Consider the following 15276-nt stretch of genomic DNA (forward strand, 5'->3'; position numbering starts at 1 on the left):
GCTCATAAAAATTCAGGCCAAAATTAAATATGGTAAAAGATTATTTTGCCTTCATTAAATTTGTCTCTTTTTTGTCTTAGTGTCACCTTTGGCTATGATAGCATTTCTTTCATTGGACAGTTCCTTACAAAGGCTTCACTCTGTATCTGTCTCCATTGGATTCACAAGAGCTTTTAGAATGGTAATACTAATATGCACTTAATAGTATGTTCCTGTTCCCAAATTATGATTTTGTTTAGCAGTTTACTTAAATTATCAAATTCTGCCTAGTAAAATGGTTAATTTGTGTACTGCAGGTATGGCAAAATACAGAAAATGCTTTATTGGAGACAGTCATTGTATCAGCAGTGCACTTGCTGATCTCCAATACAGACCTATGGTGGAGCAGAAGCCTGGATACAGGAATCAAACTCTTACTGGTGAATATGTTTTTTTAACCTCTTTAATGAGATATATTTCATATACCATAAAATCATTCACCTAAAGTCTGAGGTTCTGTGGTATATATTCAGAACTTTGCAGCCATCACCACAATCTAATTTTAGATAATTTTCAACATCCCAGAAAGAAACCTCATACACATTAATAGTCATTTCCATTCCACTCTCCATCCATTCTACTACTCCAGCCCCAGCAACTATTAATCTACTGTCTCCAAGGACTTTCTGGTTCTGGACATTTCACATGATCAAAATTATCTAGTATGTTGTCTTTTGCATTTGGCAAAAGACACCCAACAGTTGTCTTACTTTTTCACTACAGGATTTTCATTAATGTGAACTCTATTTTTGTGATTTTGATAGTGCATTTCTCTGAATGCTAATGGTTCATCTTTATGCATATTTATTGGCCATTTATGTATGTTTTTGAAGCAAATGTCTATTCAAATTCTTTGCCCATTTTTACCCGGGTTATTTGCCTTTTTACTGTTAAGTTTAATAAGAGTTCTTCATATATTCTGCATAAGTTCCTTGACAGATATATGATCAGGAAAAATTTTCTCCCATTCTGTAGGTTTTCTTTAGCTTACTTGATAATGTCCTTTGAAGCAAAAAAGTTTTAATTTTTATGAAGTTCTATTTATTTCTCTTGTTGCTTGTATTTTTTTGGTGTCATATCTAATAAACACTGCTTTCAAGATCATAAAGATTTACTGTGTCTTCCAGTTCTTACACTTGATTCTGTGATCTACTTGGAATTAATTTTTGTATATGTTATGAGGTAAATTTCCAAATCCATTCTTTTGTATATGGATGTACAGTGGTTTCAGTATCATTTATTCAAAAAGCTATTTTTCCCTCAGTGACTTCTCTTGGCACCTTGTTGAAAGTCAAGCAACAAATATAAGGGTTCATTTCTAGACACTCATTCTCTTTTCCATTCGTCTATATATCTGTCCTTATGCCAGTGCAACACTGTCTTGATTACAATACTAGCTTTGTAGTAGTTTTAAAATTGGAAGTGTGGATCTTATGACTTTGTGGGTTTTTTTCAACATTGTTTGACTATATTAATAATTCTTAAATGTTTATAGTATTCAGTATGTATCTTATTTTGTACTATGTAGTATTTTGTAGTATTGAAGCTATCAGCTTTTCTCTTTGGGAAGCTTTTAAATTACTAATTCAGTTTCTCTACTTGTTATATGTATATTCAGATTTTCTGTTTTTTCTTGAATCAGTTTTGGTAATTTATGTCTTTTTCTTAGAAGTTGTCAGTTTTATCTAAGTGACCTAATTTGTTGGCATATGGTTTTTCATAATATTCTCTTATTTTTTTTCTGTAAGAGAAAAAACAGTTTTTTGCTGGTAATGTTATCTGTTTCATTCCTGATTTTAGTAATTTACATCTTCTATGTATTTTTCTTGGTCAGTCTGGCTAAAAGTTTGTCAGTTTTGTTGATCTCCTCAAAAAAACAAAAAACAGCTTTTGGTTTCATTGATTTTATCTATAATTTTTCTATCCTCTATTTTATTAATTTCTACTCTAGTCTTTATTATTTCTCTACCTCTGCTTACTTGAGATTTAGTTGCTATTTGTTCTCTAGTGTCCTAAGATGGAAGATTAAGTTACTGGTTTAAGATACTTCTGTTCTTTTAATATATACAGTTGTAACTATAAATTTCCCTCTGAGGATTATTTTTGCTATGTCACAAGTTTTGATTTGTGTTTCATTCATCTGAAAATGTTTTGTTATTTATCTTGTGATTTCTTCTTTGACCTGTTGTTTATTTAGGAATATGTCTTTTAATGTCCACATTTCATTCTGTTGTTGATTTAATTCAGTTTTGATTGAAGAACATACTTTTATGATTGTATAAATATATTTAGTATGATTTCAGTCAGTTGAGATTTGTCATATGGCATGATGTATAATTAAGATTAAGATTTCTTAATCTGTAAAGTATTCTCTAAAATAAGGATAAATTAAGTATAGTTGCTTAGCTATTTACTACTTCTAGTTCTTATGACTTAACAAGCATGTAACACAGAGCTTAATCAACCATAAGATAGATGTAGCACTCTGTCATTTCTCTTTAGTACTACTTGTTTTTAAGAGAGTCTAAACTTTTAAAAATATAGTCTCATTTGCTAATTGTGGGAATCAATAAAATTATAACAGAGAATCTTACATTAGGGCAATCCTCTCAAAAATCTTGGGGCAATGATAAAATTATATTTATTGTGTTTCTTATATGATCTTGAAAATTCATGATAAGTATTTAAGAATAAAAAAGTCATTTTTATATCTCTCCAGGTTGGTATCATGCGTGATCGTCTGATTCAGTTCATCGCTAAACTGCAGTTTGCTGTGACTGTGTTTGTGGCATCATGGACAGAGAAAAAACGTAGAAAATCAGCCACCACTTTGGGTGTACTCAACATTGTCTTCTCTCCATTCGTGTTGGTCTTCATAGTTTTTTCTACACTACTCTCTTCTCCCTTACTCCCCCTCTTTACCCTTCCTTTGTTCTTGGTGGGGTTTCCTCGACCTGTTCAGAGTTGGCCAGGAGTAGTGGGCACCACAGCCTGTGTGTGTGCAGATACAGTGTACTATTGCCAGATGGTCCCGGGTTTAACCACTGCGCTGCAGTCTGCAATGGCAGCTGGGAGTTTAGGTAAGTGAATGGGTTGTACTTAAGACATCGTCAGTAATATATTTGAAGTATAGGAAAATGAACACACAGAAAAACAGTATTTTGATCCAGCTATTATACAGATTCTAATACTTTGATGTGCAGGCAGACAGACTAAATATGAAGAAGTATATCTTCTTGTTTTGAGGTAAATAAAGTCATAAAATAAAAATACTGAGTGAAAATTTCATTAACACCTTAATTTTGACAATTTTTAAGAAACATTTTCTTGACTCAAATCAGGTTATAGTCCCACCATGACGCATGAAAACACCTTATTTTCCAAAATGTTCATGAATTTATGATGAGTTCATGTCAGGTAGAAGTAACAGCTTAAGCCCATAGAGTGAAAACCAGTTTTATATATCAAATTGAAGAACTTAAAGAAGTGTGCTTGTGTCTTACTAGTTACTATAACCAGTATTACGTATCAAATTGAAGAACTTAAAGAAGTGTGCTGTGTCTTACTAGTTACTATCTACCAACTTCAGCAGTCTGACAAGGCTAGAGGCAAGGTAACATAAAAGCTTTGGTCCGTGATCCATAGCCTTCCAAAATGAAGTGCTGTATGAATATTAGCAAGATTTTTGATGAGAATGGACTAATATTATAATCATAATTTTGTGATAGCTTTCTAATTTCATCATACACTATGTAAGTTCAACTATTTTATATTTCTCAAGGTTGGCTTTAGAGAAGGTACAAACTGATGACAATAGTTCGTTGTCTCCTGCCATATACCTTAGCCATATATTTCGTTTAAATATGGCCAGTGACTTCCTAGCACACTGACTCCGCTAGCAAAGAACAGCAATTTAAAATTGAAATTGTTATGTTTACTTGGGTTGAGTTTTTAACATTATCTATTAAGTGAGAAAATTTAGTAAAAACTTTTTGTAATACAAATTTTTCATGAATAGTCATTTTCCTTTCTTATAGGAAATATTCTACACTTTAAATACTTTATCCAGTTCCAATTAATTTTTATTATTTAGTGCAGTGCCACTTTTTAAAATGCCTGTAAGGTTAAACTCACATCTGAAATAATAAATACCTTATACCTTATTATCAAATCAATTATATTCATCCAGTAAGTGTGTTTTAAGTATTTCCTGGAGAAAAAGCAAACAAACAACAGTGAGATAACATTTCACACACATCTGATTGGCAAAATGTAAAAAAAAAAAAGGCCTGGTATTAACAAGTGTTAGCTATGGAGTGGAAATAGGAACTCTCAAACCTTGCTGGAAGGGAATGTGTAAATTCATACAGCTATCTTGACGAGTAAATTTAACAGTCTGTAGTAATGATGTACATATCTCATGACCTAAGGATTCCAGTTTTAGATTTTATGGTCCAGTGATTCCAGTTCTAGAGAAACTCTTGCATATGTGTTTTGGGGGTCCCAGGTTTGATGATTTTCTAGGACACATAGGACTCAGCATACAGTTGTGCTCATAGCTAAGATTTAATATAGCAAAAGGATGCAAAACAAATACAGCAAAGGAAAATCACATAGGGTGAAAAGACTGGAAAGCTTCCAGGCATCCTCTCCCAGTGGGGTTACACAGAACGTGTTTAATTTCCCAGCAACTTGTTGTGACAGTATGTGTGATATGTTGACTACTGGGGAAGCTTATTTGAGACTCAGTGCCTAAACCTTATATTGAGGGGTGGTCGTGTAGGTCCCTCTGCCTACCACATGCCAAAATTCCAGCCTCCCAAAAGGAAAGCAAGTGTTCAGTATAAACTGTATTCTTTGCACAAACAGTTTAGGCCCAAAGAGAGACTGTTTATCAGTTAGGGTAGTGAAATACAAGTTTCCAAGGCCAACTTTGTAAGCAGGCCTTTTATTTGATAGCAGTACAAACAGATTTGTACAAAGTAATTTATACAGCATTATTTATAATAGGGAAAAATTGGAAAACATGAAGTGTTGATTACCAGGGAAATGAATATTTAAATTTAGCTACATTCATACAATGAAGTCTCAGTGCTGTTACAGTGAATGCGCATTGTAGTCAATAAAATATCTCAGAGACATAATGTTAAGAGAAAAACTAAGTTTTAAGAGTATTTGTATTATAGTCTGGTAGGTAGCATTTTATGTAAGTTTTTAACAGCACAAATCACTTTTATAGGCATGTATAAAAATGTCCAAAATATATTTGTTTTCCTAATATATTTAGCATGTATTTAGAATTTTATGTAAGAGGTTCTCATTGTTGTTTTTATGGAAAATATATTCTTAAATTCTTATTAATTATCACCTATAGTTTTCTCTTCCAACTGTTCCTGTAAAAAGCTTAATTTCTCCTGATATGCAATGGATAGTCATTTGTATTTTTGACATAAAAAGAGGGTAGAAAGAGTTATGAATTAGTTCCTAGTGTTTTATCAATTTTTTAAAGATTCACATGGCAAAATAAAACAAGCTTGAACAATTACTTACTTTTTTTTCTAATTTGTTTTAGGTCTCCTCTTACCTGGGTCTCATTACTTGGGCCGTTTTCAGGATCGTTTAATATGGATAATGATTCTAGAATGTGGCTATACTTATTGCTGTGTTAACATTAAGGTCATTGTGCATTTGAAATCTCTTTTACAAGTTAAAATTTTTGTTAAGCACACATCAGAGACTTAATAGCTCACTTTGAAAGAGTATCTTTTAATTATTTGTGAAACACCTAGGATTTTTAAAGTATATTTCAGTATGCACATATTGATAGACTAGTGTTGACTATATGATAGAGCATAATAACAAAGTATACTTGCCCCTTTTTTATCCAGTCTTATTCTTTTTATCCTTATCTGGTTGAGCATCTCAAAAAGGTGACTGAGTAATATTTTCTTCACTCCTATATCATATAAGCATTCTCAACTTAATAAAAACCTTCTTTTGACCCCACTTCCCTTGCCTGCTAACACTCTGTTTTTCTCCTTTCAGAGCAAAATGCTTTATTAGAATTGCTTATCATCATGTCTCCAATTTTCATTTCTCCCATTTTCTTTTCAATTACCCTAGTTTTTGACCCTTTCTATTACGCTACTGAAAAACCACTAACGTCAAGGTCTCCAATGACTGAGGATTGCTTAATCCAATGATCAGTTCTTACACCTGGTCTTATTTGACCTGTCAGAAGCATTTGACACAGTTGATCTCTTCACTTGTTTCATGGATTAATCCTTGACAGTCTCTTCTGATGGTACCTTCCCTCTTCCTTGACTTCTTAATATCAGACTGGCCCAGTTCTTGCTGACAATTCCATCCTTCAGCTCAAAAACATTTGGGCTTTAGTCTAGTGATATTTGATTCCTTGTTTATTTCTATACCCCACATCCAATCCAGTAAGAAATCTTATTGGCTCCGCCTTTGTCATCCTGTATCCCACTACTTCTCACCACCCCACCCTCAGCCCCTTTCATCCTTTTCATGGGTAACTGCAATTGCTTCCTAATTGAGTCTCTGCTTCTACTTCTGGTCCCACAACTAGCCTATTACCACCCAGAACGATCTTTAAAATCTAAGTCAGATCATGCCACCTCTCTACTCAAAATTCTACAGAGGATTTCTTCTTTTGTTGAGAGTAAAAGCCAAGGCCCTAAATGGTCAAGCTCCCTGTTTTCTGTTTTGTCTCATCTGCTGCTTTAACTGTCTAACTCCACTCCAGCATACTGGCTGTTCCTTCTGCCTGGAACACCCTTCTTTCAGGTAGCCACACAGCTAACTCTCTCATCAGCTTTAAGGCTTTGCTCAAATGGCACCTCAGTAAGGTCTACTATGACTATTCTGTTTAAAATTGTATACCCATTCCCATCCTGACTGCACCAATCCTCCTGGCTTGCTTTACTTTTTCTCTGTTTTTATAGCTCTTATACCTTCTAACAAATTGTGTAATTTACTTATTAATTTTATTGTTGATTACCTGTGTCCCCCCAATTTTCTAACATAAAAGTCACAAGACCAAGGATCTTTGTTTTTATTTGGAGACTATATCCTAAGCCCCTGGAACAGTGCCTGGCATATAGTAGGCCCTTACTAAGTATTTGTTGAATGAATAGTGAATGAATGAATTTTTTTTGTCTTAGCACAGATTGGATAAAATTTCTATGATTAGAAAGCTGTTCCTTTAGTCCAGTGGTTCTCAAAATCCAGTTCTTGGGATTAGTAATTTTAACATCTCCTTGGAACTTATTAGAAATGCAGTTTTGAGGCCTCAACCCAGACCTACTGAATCAGAAACTCTGGGTCAGTGCCCAGCAGTCTGTTTTAACAAGCCTCCCAGTGTTTCTGACTCACCTAAAGTTTGAGAACTAGCTTTCTAGTCTAACATGTACAAGTAGGAGAAGGCAAAAAATCATGCAAAATATGGAGGATATTTTCATTGCTTAGTTTAGTTCTATTTTTTAAATGGTATGGTTTTAAAATATCTAATTATGCAGGTCCTTTTATAATCTTTTGTGCTCCATGTAACACTTTAAAAATTTGACAAAGCACTTTCATTACTTAATTTAATCTTCACAGTCCTATATGCCAGGGCTATTTTTCTTTGAAGGAGAAGCAAAAGGAATCTCAGAGGTTAGTGACCTACTCAGGATTATGTACTAGCATCTGAGCAGAGCCATTATTTAAAAGTAGTTTCTAATGTCACATTCCATGTTCTTTCCCTGGATCACAGTACAACCTGCCAGCATTGCCTTTTATTAAAAACACTGGTAGTTTTGAGAAAATGTATAAATAAGTAAGCAATAATTACAATAATAATAGTAAAGAGTGACCTGATGTATCCTCTTCAGGTGATTCATTTTAGGGAGGTAATCAAAATGTGTTTAAAATTTATATAGGAATATATTCAAAGTATTCATTCTTTCAGTATATATTTGTTGCATACCTTCTGTGTGCCAGACACTGCTTTAGGCACTGAGGATATAGGAGTAACCAAAAGAGAGATGATTTATGGAGTTTATATTGTAGTTGGAGGAGATAGAAAATAATCAAATACATAAATCTATATTATTATCTTTATGTTATTATAATTTTAAAAAACTTGAACAGGGTACTGGTTAAATTATGACATCTATACAGTAGAATAATGCTCTTATATAAAGTAGAATGGAAAGGATACAAAATTATGTGCATACTGTATATTTCCAATTTTGCTCCTTCCCAAATCTTTATAGTTTAAAAAAGTTTTTAATAAGTGTGATTCAATTTTGACCTACAGTCTTAAAATTATGGTCATACTCATTAAAATTGTTTTGCCAATTTCTATTGGAATTTCTATAATGTCTTTAAAAATGCAGCATTATTTTTCATTTCCTTATCCAATATAAAGTGTGTCATTGAGTTTGATTTAAGATGTAGCTATCAGATTAAATAATTTTTTTTCATTTTACATATTTTTATTATGAGAATGCAGTCCATGAACAGTTATAAAACTGGTTACTTTTCTTTTTGTAAGAAGTGATCATAACCTCAAGTACTTTTTAATTTCCTCTTTAGGGGTTAGAATTGCAAGAGACATCCTGTCACACTGCTGAAGCTCGAAGAGTTGACGAAGTTTTTGAAAGTGCCTTTGAACAAGAAGAATATGTAAAACTATGTTCCGTTAATGAACACTTTGGAAATGTTTTGACACCCTGTACTGTTTTGCCTGTGAAACTCTATTCTGATGCCAGGAATGTCCTGTCTGGCATAATTGATTCTCATGATAACTTAAAAGAATTTAAATGTGACCTTGTTAAAGTACTTGTATGGATACTTGTTCAGTACTGTTCTAGAAGGTCTAACATGCTGGAGAATGTTCACAAAACTGAAAATAAAGGAAAAGCATCTCTAATAATCCTGCCTGCTTTGAATACTGAACCACAAACTGAATCTCCAGAAGACACAGATAGTTTAAACTCAGAAAATTTGGATGATTGGTCTGATGATGTTTTTGGTGAAGAGCCAACTATCAAAAAAGGAAAAGATGAAAAAGATCAGTTGAAAGTATTGCCAGGTATAAATTTGCCTATTCCCGGATCAGTAGAATCACAGAATGTTGATAGTCATTCTACAAACACTGAAAAGAGTCTTTACCAAGCAGTTGCACTTGGATACCCTGCCATTGACAAAGGAAAACAGGAGGCCATGGCATATATCCCTCTCATGGAGTTCAGTTGTTCTCATTCTCACTTATTAAGCTTACCTGAAGAGTGGATGTCTAACTGTTTGCCTAATTCCAAAATGAAGGAGATGAGTTCATTATTTCCAGAAGACTGGTACCAGTTTATTTTAAGCCAGTTGAAATGTTTTCCTTCAAAAGAAAATGCCTCAAATGTAGTGGAAGAAATTGCAAAGGACAGAGTTCTAAAAGACTTTTATGTTCATGCAGTAATGACTTGTTACTTTAGTTTGTTTGGGGTAGACAATATGATTCCTAGTCCTGGTCATATATTGAGAGTTTACAGTGGTGTTTTGCCTTGGTCTCTTGCCTTGGATTGGCTCACAGAAAAACCAGACCTGTTCCAACTAGCCCTGAAAGCTTTCAGGTAATTTATTTTGATTACATACAAGTTTTAATATTGGCGGGAAAATGTTGATTTTTTTAAAAAATAACTTAGAAGGAGATGCTCTTCCATTTTTAATTTTAAAAAATGATCACTTTCCTAAAAATGAGAAAAAAATGCTTTGTATGTACTATGATTATATCAGGAATACACTTAAACATTATATATTACTTTTTTTTTATGTGGAGCATCTATGTTTTGTATGGCTTTCTGGATTTTTTTGCTTTAACTCTTATCATGTCTCTTTTTCTCTGAAATATGTATAATTGTAATTTAATATCTTAAAAATATTGATCAAACTTAAAATTCTTTGTGTCTCCATTTTTTAAGGTACACTCTGAAACTAATGATCGATAAAGCAAGTTTGGGTCCAATAGAAGACTTTAAAGAGTTGATTAACTGCCTTGAAGAATATGAAAGTGACTGGTACATAGGTTTGGTATCTGATGAAAAGTGGAAGGAAGCAGTTTTACAAGAAAAACCATACTTGTTTTCTCTGGGATATGATCCTAATATGGTAAGGTTAAAAATGTGTTCTTAAACATTTTTGTATATAAATCTTAAAGAATAGAAATCAGTTATAAAGTATTGAACCTCAGTGATGGAGATAACATTCTAGGTATAAATATATCGATTATATTGGGACTTCCCTGTTGGTCAGGTGGTTAAGACTCTATACTCCCAATGTAGGCAGCACAGGTTCGACCCTGGTTGGGGAACTAAAATCCTACATGCCACACAGTACAACCAAAAATTAAAAGAATAAATAATCAACAGCCTAAAAGAAAGGGCAGATTCTTAGAAAGGTACAATCTCCCAAGACTGAACCAGAAATACAAACTATGAACTGAGATTGAAACTGTGATTTTAAAATGCACAAGAAACAAAAGTCCAAGACCGGATAGCTTCACAAGTAAATTCTGTCAAACATTTAGAGAAGAGGTCACACCTATCCATCTGAAAGTCTTCCAGAAAATTGCAGAGGAAGGAACACTGCTAAGCTCATTCTGTGAGGCCACCACCTGATACCCAAACCAGACAAAGATACCATTAAAAAAAAAAAAAAAAAAAAACAGGCCAGAATAAAAACTCTAGATTCCTGGTTGGTGACCTCATCAATGCACTGGAAGGATAAGGCACCTTGACTCCATAGGGAGAGGGCTTGGAAGCTCTGCAGAACCTCCCAGACCTCACCCAAAACTACAAGTGTCTTTAACAAGATTCTCCCTCTTCCAGTGGTAATGACTGGGACACCTTAACAAGGAGGAACCTCCACAATAAAGAAGAACCACAATAAAGAAGAACCACAAACTTCCAGCATACAGAAAGGCCACCCCAAACACAGCAACCTAAATAAGATGAAAAGGCAGAGAAATATTCAGCAGGTAAAGGAACATGATCAAATCCCACCAAACCAAACCAAAGAGGAGGAGATAGGGAGTCCAACTGAAAAAGAATTCAGAATATTGATAGTAAAAATGATGCAAAATTTTGAAAACAAAATAGAGTTACAGGTAAATAGTCTGGAGACAAGGATTGAGAAGATGCAAGAAAAGTTTAACAAGGACCTAGAAGAAATAAAAAATAGTCAGTAATGAATAATGCAGTAACTGAGATCAAAAGCACTCTGGAGGGAACCAACAGTAGAATAACTGAGGCAGAAGATAGGATAAGTGAGGTGGAAGATAGAATGGTAGAAATAAATGAAGCAGAGAGGAAAAAAGAAAGAATTAAATGAGGACAACCTCAGAGACCTCTGGCACAATGTTAAATGCCCCAACATTCGAATCATAGGAGTCCCAGGAGAAGACGACAAAAAGAAAGGCCATGAGAAAATACTTGAGGAGATAATAGTTGAAAACTTCCCTAAAATGAAGAAGGAAATAGCCACCCAAGTCCAAGAAACCCAGAGAGTCCCAAAGAGGATAAACCCAAGGTGAAACACCCCAAGACATATTAATCAAGTTAACAAAGATCAAACACAACAAATATTAAAAGCAGGAAGGGAAAAGCAACAAATAACCCACAAGGGGATTCCCATAAGGATAACACCTGATCTTTCAATAGAAACTCTTCAAGCCAGAAGGGAATAGCAGGACATACTCAAAGTGATGAAAGAGAAAAACTTACAAACCAGATTACTGTACCCAGCAAGGGTCTCATTCACATATGAAGGAGAGATCAAAAGCTTTACGGATAAGCAAAAGCTCAGAGAATTCAGCACCACCAAACCAGCTCTTCAACAAATGCTAAAGGATCTTCTCTAGACAGGAAACACAGAAAAGGTTTATAAACTCGAACCCAAAACAACAAAGTAAATGACAATAGGATCATACTTATCAATAATTACCTTAAACGCAAATGGGTTGAATGCCCCAACCAAAAGACAAAGACTGGCTGAATGGATACAAAAACAAGACCCCTATATATGCTGTCTACAAGAGACCCACCTCAAACCTAGGGACACATACAGACTTAAAGTGAAGGGCTAGAAAAAGATATTTCATGCAAATGGAGACCAAAAGAAAGCAGGAGTAGCAATACTCATATCAGATAAAATAGACTTTGAAATAAAGGCCGTGAAAAGAGACAAAGAAGGACACTACATAATGATCAAAGGATCAATCCAAGAAGATATAACAATTATAAATACATATGCACCCAACATAGGAGCACCACAATATGTAAGGCAAATGCTAACAAATATGAAAGGGAAAATTAACAGTAACACAATAATAGTGGGAGACTTTAATACCCCACTCACACCTATGGATAGATCAACTAAACAGAAAATTAGCAAGGAAACACAAACTTTAAATAATACAGTGGACCAATTAGACCTAATTGATATCTATAGGACATTTCACCCTAAAACAATGAATTTCACCTTTTTCTCAAGTGCACACGGAACCTTCTCCAGGATCACATCCTGGGCCATAAATCTAACCTTGGTAAATTCAAAAAAATTGAAATCATCTCAAACATCTTTTCTGTTCACCATGTGGTCAGATTAGATGTCAACTACAGGAAAAAAAAAAAAATGATTAAAAATACAAACATATGGATCTAAACAACACACTTCTGAATAACCAACAAATCACAGAAGAAATCAAAATATGCATAGAAACGAATGAAAATGAAAACACAACAACCCAAAACCTATGGCATTCAGTAAAAGCAGTGCTAAGGGGAAGGTTCATAGCAATACAAGCCTACCTCAAGGAACAGGAGAGAAAACAAAATAACCTAACTCTACACTTAAAGCAACTAGAAAAGGAAGAAATGAAGAACCCCAGGGTTAGTAGAAGGAAAGAAATCACAAAGATTAGGGCATAAATAAATGCAAAAGAAACAAAAGAGACCATAGCAAAAATCAACAAAACTAAAAGCTGGTTCTTTGAGAAGTTAAACAGACAAACCATTAGCCAGACTCATCAAGAAACAAAGGGAGAAGAATCAAATCAACAAACTTACAAATGAAAATGGAGAAATCACGACAACACAGAAATACAAAGGATCATAAGAGACTACTATCAGCAACTATATGCCAATAAAATGGACAACTTCAAAGAAATGGACAAATTCTTAGAAAACTATAACTTTCCAAAACTGAACCAGGAAGAATTAGAAAATCTTAACAGACCCACCACAAGGACAGAAATCGAAACAGTAATCAGAAATCTTCCAGCAAACAAAAGCCTAGGACCAGATGGCTTCACAGCTGAATCCTGCCAAAAATTTAGAGAAGAGCTAACACCTATCCTACTCAAACTCTTCCAGAAAATTGCAGAGGAAGGTAAACTTCCAAACTCATTCTATGAGGCCACCATCACCCTAATACCAAAACCAGACAAAGAGGCCACAAAAAAAGAAAACTACAGGTCAATATCACCGATGAACATAGATGCAAAAATCCTTAACAAAATTCTAGCAAACAGAATCCAACAACATATTAAAAAGATCATACATCATGAACCAAGTGGGCTTTATCCCAGGGATGCAAGGATTCTTCAATATTCACAAATCAATCAAACCACATTAACAGAAGATAAAAACCATATGATTATCTCAATAGATGCAGAGAAAGCCTTTGACAAAATTCAACATCCAAAAAAAAAAAAAAAAAATTCAACATCCATTTATGATAAAAACCCTCCAGAAAGTGGGCATAGAAGGAACATACCTCAACATATAAAAGCCATACATATGATAAACCTACAGCAAACATTTCCCCTAAAGTCTGAACAAGACAAGGATGCCCACTCTCACCACTACTATTCAACATAGTTTTGGAAGTTTTGGCCACAGCAATCAGGGCAGAAAAAGAAATAAAAGGAATCCAGATTGGAAAAGAAGAAGTAAAACTCGCACTGTTTGCAGATGACATGATCCTCTGCAGAGAAAATCCTAAAGACTCCACCAGAAAATTACTAGAGCTAATCAATGAATACAGTAAAGTTGCAGGATATAAAATTAACACACAGAAATCCCTTGCATTCCTATACACTAACAATGAGAAAACAGAAATTAAGGAAACAGTTCCATTCACCATTGCAATGAAAAGAATAAAATACTTAGGAATAAATCTACCTAAAGAAACAAAAGACCTATCTATACAAAACTATAAAACACTGATGAAAGAAATCAAAGATGACACAGATAGATGGAGAAATATACCATGTTCATGAATTGAAAGAATCAATATAGTGAAAATGAGTATACTACCCAAAGCAATCTATAGATTCAGTACAATCCCTATCAACCTACCAATGGGATTTTTCAGAGAATTAGAACAAATAATTTCACAATTTCTATGGAATTACAAAAAACCTCGAATAGCCAAAGCAATCTTGAGAAAGAAGAATGGAAGTGGAGGAATCAATCTGCCTGACCTCAGGCTATACTACAAAGCCACAGTCATCAAGACAGTATGGTACTGGCACAAAGACAGAAACATAGATCAATGGAACAAAATAGAAAGCCCAGAGATAAATCCACGCACCTATGGACACCTTATCTTTGACAAAGGAGGCAAGCATATACAATGGAGAAAAGACAATCTCTAACAAGTGGTGCTGGGGAAACTGGTCAACCACTTGTAGAAGAATGAAACTAGAACACTTTCTAACAGCATACACAAAAATAAACTAAAAATGGATGAAAGATCTAAATGTAAGACCAGAAACTATAAAACTCCTAGAGGAAAACATATGCAAAACACTCTGACATAAATCATAGCAGGATTCTCTATGACCCACCTCCCAGAGTAATGGAAATAAAAGCAAAAATAAATAAATGGGACCTAATTAATCTTAAATGCTTTTGCACAACAAAGGAAACTATAAGCAAGGTGAAAAGATAGCCTTCAGAATGGGAGAAAATAATAGCAAATGAAGCAACTGACAAAGAATTAATCTCAAAAATATACAAGCAACTCCTGAAGCTCAATTCCAGAAAAATAAGTGACCCAATCCAAAAATGGGCCAAAGAACTAAACAGACATTTCTCCAAAGAAGAGATACAAATGGCTAACACATGAAAAGAGGATACTCAACATCACTCATTATCAGAGAAATGCAAATCAAAA

The 15276-nt window shown here is 34.1% G+C and overlaps 1 protein-coding gene across 3 annotated transcripts in view; it reads left to right on the forward strand.

Annotated features, from left to right (window-relative positions):
• The window catches only part of PCNX4 (pecanex 4), a 40166-nt gene that overhangs the window by 21119 nt on the left and 3771 nt on the right, over positions 1-15276 (forward strand). For all 3 annotated transcript variants that reach the window (XM_055538238.1, XM_055538239.1, XM_055538240.1), the window contains 6 exons: positions 81-181; positions 297-419; positions 2759-3119; positions 5612-5715; positions 8641-9671; positions 10020-10206. In XM_055538238.1, coding sequence (XP_055394213.1) covers positions 81-181; positions 297-419; positions 2759-3119; positions 5612-5715; positions 8641-9671; positions 10020-10206 — 1907 coding nt within the window. The remainder of the gene's footprint in view (positions 1-80; positions 182-296; positions 420-2758; positions 3120-5611; positions 5716-8640; positions 9672-10019; positions 10207-15276) is intronic.

The sequence above is a fragment of the Bubalus kerabau genome, chromosome 10 (genome assembly GCF_029407905.1).
Source record: "Bubalus kerabau isolate K-KA32 ecotype Philippines breed swamp buffalo chromosome 10, PCC_UOA_SB_1v2, whole genome shotgun sequence".
NCBI classification, from domain to species: Eukaryota; Metazoa; Chordata; class Mammalia; order Artiodactyla; family Bovidae; genus Bubalus; species Bubalus kerabau.